We start from the raw sequence: 13,494 nt of genomic DNA, 5'->3' as shown, positions 1-13,494 counted from the left end.
AGTTTTTGTTGACATTTCTATAAAAAAAGTAAACTTTCCCTACAAATTAGTCTTTTTGTAGCTGCTGTAGTTGTTCTTTTGGTTTACACAGACTCGGCTGGGTCGTGTTCCTTCTTAAAGCATCCTTCAGGTTGATTAAGCATTTGGTTCATGTTGACAGATTGTCTGCTCCACCCACACGCAAACACTTTATGAAGCTCGTTTGGCTTAACCACTTGTGGTGAGCGTTCTGTGCTTTTTAAAAAAACTTAATTTTAATTACTCATTTATTCCCCAGCTCTTTTTAATTTAAACCTTGACCTTAAAGTGCTCTTTGATTACAAAGTGTAATTACAGACTCGTTATGGCATACACAGTGATGAGATTATTAGCAGTGATTGGAGCAATTATCCAGATATCGTGTATAGTTTGTTCTGGACACGGTGAGAAACAAATAGTTTTGAAGTGGTTGTTGTTGCAGCTGGAAAAGAAGGAGACTACTGCAGATGCAAACAGTAAAGCAACATGAACGCTTCAAAAATGAGCTTTACTTCAATCTTTTATCTGTCAGAATATACATGTGTTGTTTCAGTTGGTGAGAACATGTTGCAGAATTTCATCACACCTCAACTGGAGCCCATAAAGACACCCTCTATTGCATATTGCCATATGACTGTGACTCTTTTTCCAATTTGTGAACATATTAAATAACCATATTTCAGTTAAATGAAACCTTCTCTTTCCTCGATAATTCAGAATCATGTGATTCCCAGCATTTAAAAGAGTGACCTTTGAGCCTGTGAGTGCTTTGCAACTATTCATTCATTTAGTTTATCCAGAGTATTAATTAGGGAAGTGCCAATTTTCATCTGAAAGGGCAGAGCATGCAACATTTGTCAGACACATGGGCCACAGATGTTTGAAACAGTCTGAATAGAGATGCAGCTTCCTTTTGCCTGAAACCCTATGAATGGATGAAAAAGAAAAGGGAGCGTCGCCACTGAATAGATCATGGTTCACTTTAGTATCTTGTTGCATTAGAAATGTCTCTATATTATTGCAACCTATCCACCAGACCCATTTTCACATTTCAGATTCACCAAAGTCTGTTTGATGGAATGGAGACGGTATGAGAGATGAATTTTAAGACCCAACATCTAACTCTTTTTTTTTTCTTTTTTCTGCTGCCTCTCGCCATGTGAGGTGGTGGGGAAAAGTGAAAAAAGAGCTGCACCAAAATATGTGAAGTGTTGCGAGAATTTCTATTTCTTCCACTCTGTTGTAAATTTTTGGTTTATTTCGAAGGGGAAAACATGGTGATGTCTCAGGGAAGGTGGAAAAATGAAACTATAATGCAGATGCTATATCTGAGCATGTTTTTGAGACTGTAAACCTTTTAATGGTCATTACGCAGCAAGTCTCTTTCAGAATCTTGGATCCATGTGTTTATTATAACTTGATATGGAAAACCAAAGGCATTGCAAATTGGTATTGGAATATTCACACACACACACACACACACACGGTCAGGTGGTTGAGACCATCAGGGGCAGCTAAAGCCGTGCCCAGACTTGAGATTAATGTTGATATGAAACCCCATGTATTGTTGCAGCAGTTGACTGTTGAGTTTAGGGGTTGGAATTTCTGGCTAACTTAAGATACAATATACCTAGACTGTGCAACACCTAGACTAATTGGAATTTTGCAAGACAATCATATAACCATATATCACAATATCTGATTAAAGAATATAAAATGCCCCTAACAAGGTAAAGAGGGGATTCATGTATTTATTCACTGCAATTTGGTGTCACTTTCACCTCTTATCATGCTTAATCTCTTCTCACTGCTGTCTTCTTCTGTGGCCAATTAACTTCTGCTTAAGTTACACCCATTCATGTCAAAAAGGCCACTACATCGAGTCATAAATTAGTGAAGCTTTGAGTCAAATTAGCAGGGAAATCTATGTAGAGCACCCTCATTTTTAAAATAAAAATGTCCAGATTTGGAACCAGAGATTCAATAATTGTATCACACGAGTCAGAAGAACAACATAAAGCTATTTTGATACTTTGTCCCACAAAATGTTGAGACACTGATGGTGTGAAATGCAACTTGTCTTGTAGAGTCCTTTTTATAGGATGGTTTCCCAAGGTATGACATGTTTAGACAGCCAATCAGCTTAAACTAAATTACGGCAACAGTCAGAGAAGGGTACCATCAAATGTCTGATAATATTACAATAATGTTTTTTTCCATCAAGTTCTTCGCTTCTCTTCAAATTTGAATTCTTTCTGATAAAATTATTTTAATTTCATAATAATTATCTGTTTAACAAGGGGCAACTTTATCATACAGCACAGCATAGGAGCTGCTATTGACCTTTAGAAACATTAAAACAGATAATACATTTGGGAATAAATGAAAGAGAATCTGTTAAACATACTATGAAATTTGAATGGCCCTACAGTAAATAGGCTGTTAAGTTATGAAAGAGTCATATTGTTTTGAATGATATTCACAGGAAATCTCCGTCATATCAAAAACAGGTTATACAATGATATAAACTCATTCGAAAATAGATTTTCAGTCATGCTGCTCCTACATGGCTGTGGAGTTTTCATAGCATTGTTGCTATAGTACCGTGTGAGGTATGGCACTATATATACATATTGCATTATAAATATCAAATATTTCAAGTTTATTTAATCTATTTTATTTGATGACAGTGGAATCCATTGCAGTGCATATTTGCATTGCATCTTAAACGGGTTTCTATTTTCTGCATTTCTAAGTTTTACCCGAGTGGTGGCATTCAAAGATATATTTTCCCCCGGAGAAGGAACTGTTCAACATGCAGCTTTATTGCATTGCCCCACTCAGTGATTGAGAACACTCCTCTTTGGTAAGGAGTCTGTCATTTCTCTGTTAGCCGGGACAAACGGGTATTTCCCTCCTGACTCCACCTCCATCCCTTCAGAGAGGTGCCCTTGTTTGTTTTTTTTTTTTTGTCAAAGTACCCGGTCACCTATCCTCGTGCCTTTCAATTTTTGCAAGAGATTCTGATGCTGAGGTGCTCATAGAGTTTCAGCCAGATCGTAGGAGTCTTTTGATCTTTTTCTCAATGGGGCAGAGGTATCCTTTTTTTCTTTATATATAAAATGTTGATGCTGCTCTTTTCTTGCTGCTCTGCCAAATGCTGCCTCATTGTCTGTCTTTTTTGCTCTCCGGCTCTTCCTGTGCTCATGTTTAAACAGTGTCACATTAGTCCACTGTAGCTTTAAGCAACTAGAAAATGCAATATAACTTTTAAATGCCTATGTTGTGCAGTTTGCACAAAACTAGTCCAAGAAAAAGTGCTACACAAACAAAATTGTAGCATTTTGTAGATTGTTTTGTCTTGTAAATAAGCATTTGTTGGGAGGTTGGAATCAGGGACCAGGGATGGACACATGACGTGACCCTGTTTTGATCATAAGCTGTATATTAACATGAACGAAGTCTGAGTGATGTCACTCATTGGTTTCTGAAGGGCTGTGTTGTAAGCCCATGTATGGCGGTTGCCATATCGGAAATGCTGACTCTGTCAGACTCTAAGGTCAGTCTCACAACAGGCAAAGAGCAGGAGTTGAGGCGGGCCTTAATCCTCCTGACAAACCGCTATAGCGTGGGAGCTTGCAGTCTGATCCACCACACCCCTACTTATGCACAACTAGTATCCTTCCTGAAATCAAAACGGGTGAGTTATTAAAAAGAAAATCCACCCCCAGTACAGTGTGTGCTGATAGAGACAAACTCATCAGACCAACATCGTTTTTTGAACCAGGCTGTTAACATGTTCATTTATGTTGTCAAAAGGGACATTTTTCATGGGGTGTGTATGTGGCTTCAGGGTCTTTTGCAGCCAGCCTCAAGTAGACACTTGAGGAACTGCAGTTTTTTGCATCTTTGGCTTCATTTTTCAACAACAGAGGTTACTGCTTAGTAGTTGTTGTTTTTTTTTTGTTTTTTTTTACATCTATTTTAGTAATTTGTAACTGTGTGTGAGAACGACTTGGAAAAACTATAAATGTATCCTTTAATATGGCTGTAAACTTATTTTGCAGTGAAAATGTCGCCACACAAATTCTTAGCTATTTTGCTCCAGAAGCCATGATACGGGTCCTTTTTAGATGTTCAGAGCCTGACGAAGATGAGATTATTAAAGTTTCTATCAATGCACGGCTAAGCATGACGAAGCAGCAAAGCTATACACTCATTATTAATCTTTTAAGACCCTTCCACTGTCATTGGAGGGAAAAAGCCAAGTTGACTTCAGCTTCCTCAACTGTCACTGGCGGAAGGATGTTTTTAAGCTTTCCACTGACATGAAGAGACTGTACAAACTGTCACACTTGTTTCTTTTATCTTTAATGCTTCTCTTTTCAAGCCTCCAACTTCCTCCTCTGCTTCTTAAGATGTCCTTCAAAACATTTATTTTTTTCCTCACTCTTGCCTGCTAAAAAACAAGATCCTAGATTAAATGCAAACCAATAAGATCTGAGTATTGATCTTTGACTTTGACTGGAAGATAAGTGGCCTTTATCTTTTTCTAAATTTACCATCTCAGTTAATACCTGTGGTCAGTGTTGTGGATTGCAACGGATGTATGTAATGGAAAACAGATGAGTTTGTATATCTTTAATGCTCACAATTTAAGGCTATAACACAATTACTGTACCTGTAGGAGGAAAAAGTATCGTATTTAGTAAAGAAAGGGAACTGTTACATAATGCTGAGTAACCAGTCTAACATTCAAACACAGTAAAACGATAAAACATGATGATAATGAATGAGTACTGGGAACAAAAAGGCTAAACACAAAGCCACCCTTAAATAATCTTATGACTGGCATTATTTCTGACTGGCTAAAAGTTTGTGAGATTCCCTCTGAAGTTCAATAACAGATGTTTGCATCAGTCAGAGCTGAGCCACACTAATGCTTTAGTCATAATTATCTTCAAACATGATGCCATGGGGGCAGACGGAGATGTAGTCTCTCTGCTGCCAAACTTGTATGTGGGATGCTGTAGCTGTTGTCTTCTTTGTTTCATCCCGGCAGCCACCAACACTCCTTTGTGGTTTGGACAACCCACTCTCTCCTCGCTGCCTGTCCGACTTACCACCTGATGGGGTAAATGTACCAGTACATTGCCTGTGCTCTGTGTCAGTGTGATTTGTGACCACTGTTTAAGCCATGCCAGTTTCTCAGCATCTAGTAGTGGTATTCACAAATTCCTGGTAGATGTGGTGTATGTCCATTCCCTTGTAAATATACCTTGCATCGATTCCTTCCTCATCATAGTTTCCAAAATATTAAAAGCATCATCAAGATGTGTTTGTATGTAGTAGATAGAGCATGTGTAGCCTAGAGCATAGAATATTTTCCATACCGCTTGTGGTAGCAGAGACATCCATTTCTTTGTCCTCTTTGCTGTTCCTACCTTTGCTTTAGTAGTTGTTCAGCATGGTTAACAAATGACAATGCTGACCTTCTCTTAATGTTATTACCTTCATTTAGCTCAGAATATGTTTGGCTTAATGCTTAAACTCGTCAAGTAAAACTGCAGATGACTGTTATTCGGCTGAAATCTTCATGTTGTTTCCAGTAACAAAGATGTGAGGCTATGTGAGATGAGCGTTTAAATGTCCAGAGTACCAGAGCTCTAAAGAGAAGTAAAGCATTCATCCCATAACTCTGTAGATAAAATGACCATTGTGTACATTTTTCTTTCAGTAATGGTGTTTTTACATGTGAACAATATGTGTGAAAACCAAACTACAAATGAATTGAACCTACATGATCTTTCAGAAAGGGACTTTTTTTTCCTTCTAATCACAGTAATGAAATTAGGAAGAATATCAGTGGTGGTCTGCACCAGTCTTGGTCTCAGACTGGGTGGACTCCAGATTTTAAAACAAGAAAAGACAAAGTAAAAATGCCTGCCATTCCGAGACGAGACTAGAGACGAAGACCAATCTCGAGTACTACAACACTACTCACAACTTTGCATTAAATATTGTTTTAAATCTTGTTTTAGGCACCCAAATACTGTATACTTTTTGTTGACCTTTTTTTTTTTATTATTGTCTTCGTTATTGTTACTTAAGTGAACATAACTACATTTCCTTTGCATATTAAAAGCATAGCAGCTGCAATTGACCTTTAGGTGCATATGTCAATAAAAGGCTTGTTTGTGATGGAGAGCTGGATTAGACATGTGTTAATGCTGTTGCCAGGTTGTGTGTGTCTCTTTGATTGCTGTTGTTAATCTCATTGCTAAATGAAAGCGGTCAGCACTTGGGTATAAACAACGTATAAATCCTGTTGCAGATTATTGATTTCACCATAAACGTAACCTTGTTCTTATGGCTGAACCTATCAGTCTAGCTGTCCTGATGTCACAACACCAGTTTAGCATCAAATCTCCTCAATCCATTATCAAATTGAAAACAGATCTAGCGTTCATTCTCATGTTCAGTTTCGTATTTCTAACAGGATACTACTGATCTCTGCCACAATCATCACATTAATAACAAATTGCTGAGAATGTTCCTGATGTGCCATCCTGTGCTAAAAGCTGAGCACAGATGAACAAACCATTAAACCCGAGTACCCTTAAAATAAGTGCATTTAAAAAAGGATTAATGGTTTGTACTGTTACATAGAGTTCCTTCTATTTAAACAGAATCTAAAACGGTAAGAAGCTCACTTTAAAATATATTTCTATCTAAAATGAGAGCTATAGATCTTCTGACTTATAATACTCTGGACACAATGTGCCTTAGTTGTAATGTAATAAACTGAAAAATGTTTATGTGGGAGCTTCTCAGCATTGAGGACTGTCTTTATTAGGGTTGGGACAAAATATCAGTATTACCATATAATGTTATCCTGGTACAATTATTGAAATGCCAGTGCAAAATATGAATATTTAAATGAAGGAAATCTAGTGATGGAAAAAAGAAACAGTCACAGCGATCTGCGTGATCGACACACAGGTCCACATTATGAAACCTGTCTTTAATGCGCTGCATTAATATAAACTCTGATCAACCGCTCATGGCTCACAATCGCATCATCCACAGCATGTGGAGACGTGGATCATGATTGTTGCGGGCTGTGGAATGAAATACGGGACAGATTGTGTCCCTAACTGAGTCAGGGATGGAGCATGACAGACCGATAGATTCCCATCGTAGCTTATCTTCTCCTCTGTGTGAATCATCCGTACATTCACTGTGATCTGTTTTATAAACCATCAAAAAATGTTCTAGAGCACTGTATGGCCCACGCAGTCTCACACTTTTCCTTCATCAGTACGGAAAGGTTCTTAATCTCACAGCCAATTAATCTGACCCTGCCACTAATGCTTTCTTCTTTTGTTATTTAATCGTGGTTAGCACACCGCCTTTACATACACCACAGCCACCGTTTGGCAGTAGTTCCGCATTACAACCAGGCACCAGTTAAAACAACAGGTTTTTTTTTTTGTTAAGCTGAGATAAAAGCAGCATGAACACTTACATTTTTATAAATTAATTATTCAAATATCATGACCCATCCCTAGTATCATCATAGTCATATTATGAAACACAACCACTGTATAGTGGATTTCCATATCGTGGGTCACGTACCCCATATCCTATCGTACATATCGAGAGTAACTCTGGAAGTAACACCCCTAGTTGTTGGCGTGTTTGAACTCTTGAACACGAACATATTACATACATGTGCATAACCACAGATTTATCCTCCTTTAGTGTCCCTATCATCAGCAGGGAGAAAGAAAGAGAGGGTCTCAATTGAAGTAACGTAAGTTTTGAATGTCAAATTATCAGCCAGAATCTGCAACATTTATGGACATGTTTATTTCACACGTAAATGAATGGATGCTCTTCCGATTGTTGACGGGTTACTCTTAGAAACTGAGATGATCCAAAAAGCTGTTATATGTTGAAGTGTTTCGAATGTCGCTTCAAAACTCACAAAGGAGATTAATTTGCGAGTGATAAATCCACTCTGCTAACCACAAAAAAAAAATCAGATGTTCTTCCATGCAAGGCCTTAGAGTCGCTTAATTATATTAATGGTTCACCTTAAAAACCATTAGTCTCTCAGATCTGAAGAGCACTGCCTGCTCATCGATATGTTTCAAGACATAAATTTACTGCTGTGCTGAGCCACACATTTTTGTAAGAGAATATTTTATCAAAACCAGACTAACCTTCATCTGAAAACCACAGGCTTTCAAGTCTGACAAGCCACCTCTTTGACTATCCTGTCATCTCTGTGTATTGCATAGAAAAGTGGTTGTAATAGTATTGAGCTCAGCTTTTTTTAATCATTATGTGAAATTCAGGTTTTTGTGGGCCACTGTGTTCTGTAGCCCCCCACCCCCCTTTGTGTGAGCATCTCCTTTCACTTTTTTACAAAACCAGTCCCATTATAATCACTCACAACAACTCTTTCCTTTGAATGTTACCTCACCTTCTCACTTCAAAAATACAACCCTACATTTTCCAGAACTGTGGCAAGGGATTGGTTGTTTCATCGTCTTTTGTTCAACTAATTATGCTCTCTTTACCGAGGCTGTTCTTTTTTTTTTTTTTTTTTTTAGAGAGAGGCATTGATTTCAAAGAAGGTACACAGGAGCAAAGCAGGGAAATCAACAATGTTTGCTTTAAAAGATATAACACTTTAGAGACAGTTATCGTGTTTCATGGCCGATGACTAATGCCTGTCTGATTTGGTTGATTCACAGACTGTTATTTTTTACCCAAATGAGCTCAATTCTCTAATGTCAGCTTTGTCAGCACGAAACGTACCAATATCCCCAGAGTGTTTCCCTTGGGGCTCTGAGTCACACTTGCCTTCTTTCCACGTTCATTCTCTGTGGAGCATTTAAGGACTTTGCTTTAGATTTTTGTCATGCTGTCCTCGAGCACAGAAACATCACAAGAATCGAATGTTACAGAAGAGAAACACTTATGTCATGTTCCCACTGAGCAGATTGTTTCCTAAGGCTGTAAAAGACTAGACAGAGTTCGGTTAAACTGTAGAATCCCTTGATTATCAATCAATTACACGTTTTAAAACAAAGACTGTGTTAAATTCAGTCATTAGAAATGTTTTGTCTCTGAGAACAGAATATTGAGTGTCTGTATTCATAACATAGTTTCACCTTAGTCAGCTTTTTCTGAAACTTGTGATCTTTAGCTCCTGTGCAGAATTTCAAAATGTTTCCTTTGAGGCTCATTTCAATTGGGCAAATGATGCATCATGTATTTTGGTGGCTTATAAAAACAAACTCCTATGTGTCCTGCTTGGGCTAAATGTGAAAAGACAGAGTTGTACATCAATTGTTAAACCTCTACTAGAATTTCAGTCTCTTTGAAGTTACTATCCCAAAAAGGCTGATTTAATGGTTTCTAACGGGTCTTTAAACCTCACTGAAGCCCCCTATAGGCCAGAATGTGTATTCTTTTCTGCAATACACAGGTGTTGGTTGGAGTGACAAAACAAGACAAAAAAAGGAAAGCTGATTGTTTGTCTGGTGCAAGAGAAAGGGCAATGATTTCAACAAAATTGTTGGCTTTTTATTTTTGGCATAAATTAAATGGTTTTCCATCCAAGAAGTCTAAGGAGCATGTTTTTTTTTTTTACAAACATTGTTCACAAATGTTAACTTGTATATTTATTCAGTGTACACTGCTTTTATCCAAACTTATTTCCATATTATCTCTTATTCACATACAAATATATTCATCAATGGCAGAGAGATTCAATGCAGCGTGATGGTCTGGATCCAGAGCCCACTGTTTTTCACAAAAACACTTTGATTGAATAGTCGAAGATCTTCTACTTCCTGCGCCACAGCTGCTCATATGGGAAGCATCTCTACGAATAAGATGTTTTGCACCCTTTTCTTAGGATAAATATGATGTTTTTGATTTCAGCTATAAGGTGGCACAGAAAATCAAATCTGGAATTCAATCTGACCTCTAACTTTGGCTGACAATTGGTCACACAGTTCAGCTACCACCACCCTATATCTCCTTAAGTGGTGTCACTTTGAAAACATATCTGTCCTACTTTCTGTAAACTGAAATTAGATGGATGCATGTTTTTTCTACCTTTCGTGAAGTAAAAACTTTTCCCATTTTTTCCCTAATAGATCCCTTGTGGAGGACGACGACGCTCACATGAAAGTGGCTCTGGGCTATGGTGATATGGGCATCTCTGCTCACCTTCAGGCATCAAAGACAGGAAACACACGATTTTTCACAAGCAACACACACAGCTCAGTCGTTCTTCAGGTGAGTTCTCAGAAACGTCGCAGCAATGTCTCACGGAGAAGTCAATTCTGGGTCAAATAGGATAATGTTTTCCTAATTTTCTGTACTGCTCCTTTTAGCGATCCTGTTAATAATGTAGACATGATAGCGCCATCCCTAAAATAGTGCTGACTGCACACTGATGAGGCTGATTCAGATTCCTTACCATCAGTTTTTAAACGAGATAAAGCTCTATCTAAGTGAATCTATGCCTTCAACAAGACTACAAAATGGGAAATTTGTCCTCATTGAATTTCTTTGTAGTTTTAAAACCCTCAGCACAGCAAAAAAAGCTCATAGCATGTATTATAGGACACAATTGAATAGCTTAGATAATATTAGGATGATTAACTAAAAGCTCTTGGGAGATGGTTTCTGTGTAATTTAATATGAAGAGTGAGTATAACAAGAACATTATGAAACTCTGTTGATCAAGAATAATTAAGAAAACTAGTAGAAGATAATACGTTTTTTGAGTAACCCACATCCCTTCCAAAAATATACGTGAAGCAGTTACCAAGCAGTTTGATGTCTAAAAGTTACAAATCACTCTCTCACAGATAAGCAGGTAGAAGACGATTTGAGTTCGTTAGAAAGATTCTCTATAACACCGTCAACAAAACTTGTTGGACCAGATGTTGGCATTGGGCTGTTTCCTGCTGCCACAGCGATGGATGGCCATCATCACTTCCTCTTATTGAAAATGAATGGCTGTTGGCTGCTTTTTTTTCTGCACATTCATCTTCTAGTTTTCAAGGGAATGATAACAATGTTTAAAGGCCATCTCATGTGATCACCCTGCAGCCACATTTAGTCAGTAGACTTTGCAGGGACATTTGGAAGCAACCCACCAAACACTCTGCCATCAATGTTGAGTTGTTGTGGCTTCTTAAAACCATGTCTTGTATTTGATCTAGAATACAAGGTGTGGGAAGTGCATGATAAGTCACGATATGATACACGATACATTACCCACAAATCACAGTAATGGTAATATGGGGATACAGTGATTCTGCGCCAATTGATATATCGCAGGACAATCATATATTGATACATCACAATTCCTGAGTAATTAAAAAGTATAAAATCTCCCCAAAAGGTAAAGTGCAGGATTGAATGTATTCTTATTGACTGTAATTTAGTGTCAGTTTCACCTCTCATCTCTCTTATCATGTTTCATCCTTTAACTTCTTTTCATCGCTGTCCAATATTATTCCGCTGTCGTCATCTTCTTTTATCCTGCCGTCAACTTTTATTTCCGCCAATCGACTTCTGGTCGTGTAACCCTCATAATAATGATTATAGAGAAATCACTTGAGTCAGGGCGATGATGTATTGTTGTATCGATATTTTTTTCCACCCCTATTGAGTACCATAAGTGCTGCCTAAGCTGTTGCACAGGACACAGGCATAAAGGATGGATTACTTTAATAATTCTTCCCATTTTAACAGTGTGAGATGTGGTGGTCTATGAAATCAGAAGTCAAACCGTTGATCAAGAATGTCGTGCGAGTACACATTGTCGGCATGTGGATAGGATTTCTTTGTTATGAAGCACATGCCTCCATGCTGCACAAGACCCTACTTTGTTGCTTTGCCAAGAGGGGACAATGCACTGTAGCTGTGAGCTCTGAGCATGTAATCCTGTGCCAGTTACATGAAAAGCGTCAAGAAAAAGCAGGTTACAATCAGGCAGATAGACCAAGCAGATCAGAGGGCTGGTGCCTGATCTCACAGCTGACAGGTCAAGACTGACCAGTAATCATGATTGATCCTACTGAAAACATTGAAGTTTGTGATTTTTGTTGAAGATACATTTTGGCTCAACAGATTTCTAAGTGTTATTATCTTCCTGCAATGTTCCAGCCACCTAAGCTTCCTTGGTAATCTCTCACCTTTCTGCTCCTGTCTCAGGGATTTGACCAGCTGAGGATAGAAGGTTTATTATGTGACGTCACGCTGGTGGCTGGGGACGGCGATGAAGCTTTCCCTGTACACCGCGCCATGATGGCCTCCTCCTCCGACTATTTCAAAGCCATGTTCACAGGTGGGTCAACATAACTCACACTGATGTGAAAAAATCTACTTTAGAGTGGGTGTGCTGTCATCTTTTGTGTGTGATGTTTTCCCTGTTGCTATGGCATACTGAATGAATGCTATATAACTTATCCCTACATGCATTGTATTAGAAGAAATAATTTTGTGTTCATTAACATTCAATGCTTAAACACAGTCACAGTGACGTCAGAGTCGCTTTGCCTTCTTTTGAAATGACTCAAATTGACCTTGTGCACACGTCACAAGAGTGCAATAATTCTGTGCACTGTAGGCAGAAGTGGAAGAATCTTGACTATTTTATATGAATGCCCCAAAGTGTATGCTAGAGGAGTAGCCTATAAACTGTAAAACATGTAACTGGATGCTAAAACGTTATTAGACTTAAAACACAATTTAAAAGTTTCAAGGTTTGGGGGCTTTCAAAAAAAGTGGTTTCCTGAGAGTGCAGTTAATCACATTGTCTGACACCTATTTTTTTGCAGTGATTACAGGCATTAGAATTAAAAATAAAAAAATGTCTAATCTTATAACTGATGATCTTATTTGCTTCATCAGAATAAGTTTAAGTCTGTTACGTTACCAATAATCCAATTTATAACAACACATTCTATATTATAGTAAAAAGGTTGATTTTAAAAAGTTGTAGGTGTTATTTTGGGCTTATAAAGAGTAGTAGAAGTAAGTTTGGATTTGGTATCTAAATTAAATATTGAAGATGAAGGGTCTGCAATGAAAAGAGAAGAAGAACAAGTTAAAGTAGGTGTGAGGGGACATTGTACTTAGAGCGCGGGATAGTATTAGTGACAAGAAAGCTGTCTGAGCACGGATGCTGAGCAATGAGATTCCCTCTAAGACCTTCAGTCCTTCCTCTAAACATAAGTCCTTTGACACTGCGAACATTTCATTAACATTTACACATTATGGCAAAAGCATCTCAATTGAATGTTACATTTTATTTGCAGCTAAATTGAATTTGTTCAGCCGTAAGCCTCATTCTACAACTCCTTTTAAAACATCAAATAGTCGCAGCTCAGCGACCTGTCAGTTAAACAAGATTATGTAGGTGTTGAACCACGTGTG

General features: G+C 38.0%; 1 protein-coding gene across 4 annotated transcripts in view; it reads left to right on the top strand.

Annotated features, from left to right (window-relative positions):
- The window catches only part of klhl13 (kelch-like family member 13), a 39,153-nt gene that overhangs the window by 13,809 nt on the left and 11,850 nt on the right, over nt 1-13,494 (top strand). For 2 of the 4 annotated variants that reach the window (XM_061054720.1, XM_061054723.1), the window contains 3 exons: nt 5,081-5,152; nt 10,197-10,338; nt 12,271-12,403. In XM_061054720.1, the coding sequence (XP_060910703.1) occupies nt 5,081-5,152; nt 10,197-10,338; nt 12,271-12,403 (347 nt within the window). The remainder of the gene's footprint in view (nt 1-5,080; nt 5,153-10,196; nt 10,339-12,270; nt 12,404-13,494) is intronic. The other 2 variants (XM_061054722.1, XM_061054721.1) reach the window with 1 other exon arrangement.

Source organism: Labrus mixtus, chromosome 14, assembly GCF_963584025.1.
Source record: "Labrus mixtus chromosome 14, fLabMix1.1, whole genome shotgun sequence".
Taxonomy (NCBI): Eukaryota; Metazoa; Chordata; class Actinopteri; order Labriformes; family Labridae; genus Labrus; species Labrus mixtus.
This window is presented reverse-complemented; position numbering and strand designations above follow the sequence as displayed.